Raw genomic sequence first — 5947 nt, 5'->3', positions numbered from 1 at the left:
TTCACAGTTGTTTCCTGTCCCTTGGCATCTTGAGAGCAGCAAGCCAAAAAATGGCGCACAATGAATTCATACAGCCTCTGCTCACTGCCCTAATATCAAACAGTAAAAAAGGGTCAGTGTCCTCCTGTGTTAATGAGATGTCAAGAAATATTAGTCAGATCTCAGGTGAGGATACTGTGCTAATGACCGTATTATTAAGACTTCTATCTTTATTTATCAAGCAATACAAACCATCCAGTTACCTCTGCCCTTGTTAAACTCACCTGCAGGTTAGCAGCGTATTTTGTGGGGTGAATGGGAGGGTGAGCCTGATCTGATTTGGTTCCACTCCGAGGGGTCGGCCCACCCTGATCCAAAATCCTCTGTGCAAATGCTCCCCAGCTTGGGTCCTGTGTTTGCTGTTGTACTAAGGCAGAGAGGTTCAGCTCCTTGGGGAAAACGTTGGTCTCAGTTCGGGGGTAGCTAATGAACCTTAAGAAGACAGACAGAAAAGCACTTTAAGAGGTGCTGCAAGATACTTACCACTTTGGACTAAAGGCCATTTATTTTTGAAAGAATTAAGTTTACCAAGCCAAGTCTTGCTTTCTTACCCTTGAGTATAGAGTTTTTCTGCTATTCTCATGGTTTCCTTTGCGTTTATTTTCAGTTTGCGGGAAGCCAACTTTTCAAGTTCCTGCGTTGGGAAGAGCCAGAGGAAAAAAAAAAAAGTATTTGCACATCATTCAGAGTGGTGAGTAAAATATCTGTTCAAAGCTTCTTTCAGATAAGTCCTTTCAGCATAGTTCAAACGTACCACGGTGTCCAGGGGCAGGGGCCTCCATTTGCTCTTTGGCTTGCTCACAACCTCAACAACAGTTGCTACTGGATCCTAAACACAGATTAAGCAAAACACAAAACTCTAAGAGTTTACACAAACTGTTCTTTAAATGTCTTGAGCAAGACAGGTGCGGGAAATGTTTGGCTGATACTGGATTATACAACTATTTACAAGCTTTCCTACCTCCATACACATCTGGTAAAGGACTAGGCATGCTGTGTGATTAAAGAGCCGGTTCCTCTTCCAGTTGAAGACCACACTGCCATCGTCGTGATCATGTGTCACTGCGTTGAACAACAGATCTGAGCGATATAGTAGTAATACAATGGAAATACAGCAGAGGCAGTGGGGCCACACGATTGGGAAACCTTTCAGTTCCGCTTAGTGGTCACGGCAAAGAGGAAACCATCTCTGCAGCATTGTTTGTTTGTCGCCCTGACATGTTAAGCCCTTTAAGATGGAGCCCAGGACTCGCTTTCCCCAAGCGTACCTTTTATTTTATAGAAGGCTTCAGGAACAAAGGCCTGGATGGCTTTAAAGCGTTCAACTACAAACCCCAGCGTTGGGAACTGGCAGCTACCATAGCTGATCAGCTGGTCTGCTAAAATATCAGGGAAGATCTTCCGGAGCCTCAGTGTCTGGAATCTGGTGAAGGCAGCACCTGGGAAAACAAAACGGACAGCAGGACTGAATAATACAACATTGGAGGATAATCACAACACTCCAGATGGTTCTTTTTAATACTCTGAGTATTAACTTTAATTTTAACACTAGAAGTTGCAGAAGCCTGTCACTGCTGCATGAGCTATAAACGTAACGTTTGCTTCAAAGAGCACGTTTCCAGTAAAACACAAGATGCGATTTAGTTGTATCTGATCTAAAAATCCGATTTACGACACTGCAGAGGGCATTTCTGTCTTGTGTTGAGATGTAACAGATGATTTCTAAACATCGCTTGCTGGGCTTTAACAGTGTGCATTCAATGTGCTTAGACGAGAAGCGAGGAAGAGCCTGATGGATGGCTATCTCGTCTGTACAGCAGTCTAAGGGAGTTCAAGTAGTTGTAGACAATAAGCTATACACCGATAACAAAGCTGTCCCCTGCCTACCTACCACACTCTTACACCTCTACTAAAGGGAAGCGAGCATGCAGCAGTCAGGCCTAGCAGCCTGCTCTCACCTCCAGTGCATGTTTACGTACCTATCCTGAGGTCCAGCTCCTGCCTGACGTCAACGGCATCGCTCGTTTTTTGATCGGGTTGGGTGAGGTTCTCGCAGGCTGTTCTGACAGCATGAAGCGTAATCTCTGAAAAACGGGCTCGGAAAACCCGGAGGTTTGGCTTTACTGTCAGACACACACACAAAAAACCAAACGACAAAAAAAAAAGAAAACAAAGAGCGACTCAAACACCAACGGAAAGGAGCAACTAATGAGCAGCTATCTTCGAAAGAGCGTGCTGTCAACCTGTTCAAGAGCTTTCCAGTAGCTGAACGTATTTCTGGTGTATCAGAGCCACGTTTATCAGAACTACAGTCAACATATTTAACCCGGACACAGCAAGATTAAGAATACACCTCTGTTACGACATCTCAGCGCAGCGATACCTGTTAAATCAGCACTTTATTGGAACTCGGATTGACGCAGAAGATGCCCTACGCACCAGCTTTGCAAACGTGAATTATCTCAAAGCCGATGTTCTCCCCTTCTCGATCACAGTCAGTCCAGATCACCAGAGCTTGGCACTGCCGGACTTCTCGTTCAAGGGTTTTCTGAGATGAGAAAACAACGCCAAGTGAGACATACCAGGCCACTTGCTTTATCATTTAATTTTAGAATGACTCACTAACTGAACGTGAAATGCAACGTGTATCCATAGAGATAGATTGTTGCAATAACATCTTGTAATTGTGTCTCTCATGAGATTAGGCAGCTTTCAAAAGAAATGAGTCATTTATTTACATCTAACTGTTAAAAAGCATGGCTCGGATCAGATTGTACCACGGCCTGTTTTCTGAAAATGTCATTTTTTTTGTAAAATTGAGACGCAATTACCAATTCCACCTTGCTGGAAAAAACATTTCTACTTTTTGCAAAGTAGTTGTTCCTTTACTGCACTAATTGTGCATGAGCAGGAGACTTTCAATGTCACAAATGAAGAGCATGCGTAGTCCTAGGAAATGCAGGAGGAATTTGCTAAACTCCAGAACTTAGACGTTAAGGACAAAGGTACAATGCTCCTCCTGTCTGAGACAATATTTGTAGAACTAACCTCTGAACTCAGAGATTAAGGGAAACTCTTAGAAAGAACTTACCTTGATATCCACGTAATTTTCAGGGCAGTATTTCTCAATTTCAGCATCAAAAAGAGCTAGAGGGTTGCAGCTGTGCCTGGTAAACAGAGGATAAACAGTGTGCGTAACAAAACCTCAAACTTACGTTGCGAGACACTTGCGAGGAAGTGCTGTTCAAAAACTGGAATTAATAATATATTTTATTACGGGCCTCATCTTAGACAACTTAGAGTTCACATGAAACACCGAGTTACGCTTAAAAGCGATAGAAACAAAAAGCAACCAGAGAAAACAGCAAATCTGGAAGGCAGCCCTAAACAAGCAACTTCTCTTATTTCAAGCACAGAGAACAAAGGGGAGGGAAGACAGAGAAAGCGCCTCGCTTCCCAGGACAGCCCCTAACTGAACAAAGAACACGAAACATCAATCAAGTTTGGGAATCAGTTTAATTCCTTGGGTCTGCCGTAATGTATTTTAACCAGTATTATGACTTTGGGGGTTTTTTAGCGCTCTGAAGACAGTAATTTGGAGCAATATTTTAGCTATTCTATATAAAATTCGGTACTCGTCACCCTGCTCTGCACGCAGCGTCAGAGTCCCTCCCTGCCCCCCAGTCTTCGAACTCGCGGTGCCCCGCTCAGCTCGGGGTTGAGAGCAGAAGATGACAGCCCCCCTTCCTGCGAGGGGGTACCAAGTACTAACCATCTGCGAAACGGCAGCTTAAAATCATGAGCCAGTAAGTGTCCCGACACGGATGTCATCACCACAGTAACATTCTGCAAGAGACAGAGCAAGGTAATTAGTGCCCATCGTTTGCTAAAAACTACCCAGAGCCCCAAGATCTTGGTGCAGTTCTCAGTTTACACAGTCAGTGACACCCCTCTCCTGCTAATACATCGTAACAAGCTCTTCTCTCTACTGACAGCTAAATCTACGGCCTTATCCCTCAATTTTTGTAGGAAGCTCCCAATTCTAAATAGCAACGTATTTTTGACTGATATAAAACCAGAAAGTTGAAAGACTTAAAGCAACAAAACAAGTCAGTGGTTGAGCCAAGAAAAGAACACCTGACTTTTCCTCATCTTTGGACAAAACGTCCCCGTCACTGGAAATGTGTTTCCTAACTTCTGACAAATGGCTTTTAATAATTAGTATTTTGCACTTCTCTAATCCAGCAGCAGAACGAAAGAAAACTCTACCTGGCCAAACATCTGGTAGTCGTATTCGTAGATCTTGTTGAACTTGGAAAACCCTTCTCGCTAGAAGGAAAAGGAAAGTTGCTGAGTTTCTGGCTCCTAACAGAAACCAAGCGCGTTCCGCCCTGCTTTATACACGCTGTTATGGCAGAGCACAGAGAAGCACGGGGCAAGTGAACGCCAGGTACTGTAGCCAAAACAGAAAGGCAAGGTAGGGGGAATGGAAATTGCCTGTATCGTTTATGGAGACGCTGAAGCGGTGCTTTCCACTGTAAGAGTATTTTAAACGATGCCTGAAGGGGATGCCAGGGTTATCGCCCCATGGATAGTGACAACAAACACTGAAGAACAGATGTGTTTAATGGGGCTGGCCAATTATATTCCTGACAAAGAACTGTCCTGCTCCAAACGACAATTAGCGTGCCAGCTCTGGGTCCCCAGGAGTACCCACCACCTAACTGAGACTCGTGGAAGTCTCTGGATTGGGTATTTGCTGCCTTTTCTACAGAAGCAGGACAGTATCTTCCTCGATTGGGACTGTCAGCGCTCAGGTTCACAGTAACACCTTCCATTCAAATATAATTCTGGTCTAGAAGCACCTCCTAGTTCCTTAGCTTGGAAATACCAAGTATGCAAACCATTAAAGGTCACAAAACAAAGCAGCAGAGAGGAGAGATCTTTGAACTCCTCTTCTCCAAACCACAGACCATCTTTGCTTTATTATGTGAACTTCAGTAAGCCCATGACACCTGCTGACGCTGCAGAAGCGGTGCTTTTTGACAGGGAAGTGCATGCCAACAGATGGTTTCAGTTCCTGAAGCTTTTCGCGTACGCTGCAAAGCTAGGAACAACACAGGGAGCCCTCCCTGCGGAGCTCAGTGCCCGGAGAAGGCAGTCCGGGCAGAGGGAGCGCAGCTTGGGGAGCTAAACTCCAACAGGATTTAAGTCACAAGGAAAAGGGGTCCAAGACTCCCAAACACATTTGGGCAAGCGGTGTTTCTCCACAGAAGAAAGCCGTTCTTGTACCCTCGCGCAGTCAGAAGCGGCCCGAGGCAAAAACAGGGCAAGATGTTGCACGTGCCGATGCGAACTGCCCATGCCGAGCTCTGCAAAACGGGCTGGGGCTACCATACAAGACACAGACTACACCCGAGACCAGGACTGTGCTGCACAGCGGTCCCGGTGAGCTGACCCTCTCCAGCCAGCTAAGCCAGACCTGTACGCGTATCAGGAAGCTGTAAAGAGATGTGGCGTATTCCTACCCGTCGCATTCTGCTGTTGGAGAGCAGGTCTGCAATCCCTCGGGCAGCATCGTTCTTCTCAGCCACGCACAGGACCTTCCGGATCCTCTGCAATGCCATATCCTCCGCAGCCCGGGAGAAGAGACGCCAGGGCTGCGGCAGCATCCTGACCCCGCAGCCAGCAAAGAGCCTCGCTTGGAAGTTCATTACAGGAGACGGCGACAGCTCCCGCGGGGCCGAGGCATGCTGCTGTGTCCTTGCCCTGCGGCCGGATCCTGCCGAGGACGGAGAGCGATCGCTGAATGTCCCCCGCACGGCCCTGGTCAGCCTTTAACCGGCGACCCCGGGAGGGCCCAGGGCATCCTCTGCCCGGCCGCCCCGGCGCCATTCGCGGCGCAGCC

The 5947-nt window shown here is 46.6% G+C and overlaps 1 protein-coding gene across 1 annotated transcript in view; it reads right to left on the bottom strand.

The window, feature by feature from the left end:
• The window catches only part of TOP3A (topoisomerase (DNA) III alpha), an 11536-nt gene extending 5738 nt beyond the window's left edge, over positions 1-5798 (bottom strand). Inside the window, exons 1-12 of the mRNA XM_009329397.1 lie at positions 5568-5798; positions 4309-4368; positions 3812-3885; positions 3131-3206; positions 2479-2587; positions 2019-2162; positions 1308-1478; positions 1001-1101; positions 794-868; positions 591-673; positions 264-471; positions 1-89 (exon numbers count right to left, since the gene is read on the bottom strand). The exon at positions 1-89 is cut by the window's left edge and continues 88 nt beyond it. Coding sequence (XP_009327672.1) covers positions 1-89; positions 264-471; positions 591-673; positions 794-868; positions 1001-1101; positions 1308-1478; positions 2019-2162; positions 2479-2587; positions 3131-3206; positions 3812-3885; positions 4309-4368; positions 5568-5753 — 1376 coding nt within the window. The 5' untranslated portion in view covers positions 5754-5798. The remainder of the gene's footprint in view (positions 90-263; positions 472-590; positions 674-793; positions 869-1000; positions 1102-1307; positions 1479-2018; positions 2163-2478; positions 2588-3130; positions 3207-3811; positions 3886-4308; positions 4369-5567) is intronic.
• Positions 5799-5947: the final 149 nt, after the last annotated feature.

The sequence above is a fragment of the Pygoscelis adeliae genome, unplaced genomic scaffold (genome assembly GCF_000699105.1).
Source record: "Pygoscelis adeliae isolate BGI_AS28 unplaced genomic scaffold, ASM69910v1 Scaffold467, whole genome shotgun sequence".
In the NCBI taxonomy this organism is placed as follows: Eukaryota; Metazoa; Chordata; class Aves; order Sphenisciformes; family Spheniscidae; genus Pygoscelis; species Pygoscelis adeliae.
This window is presented reverse-complemented; position numbering and strand designations above follow the sequence as displayed.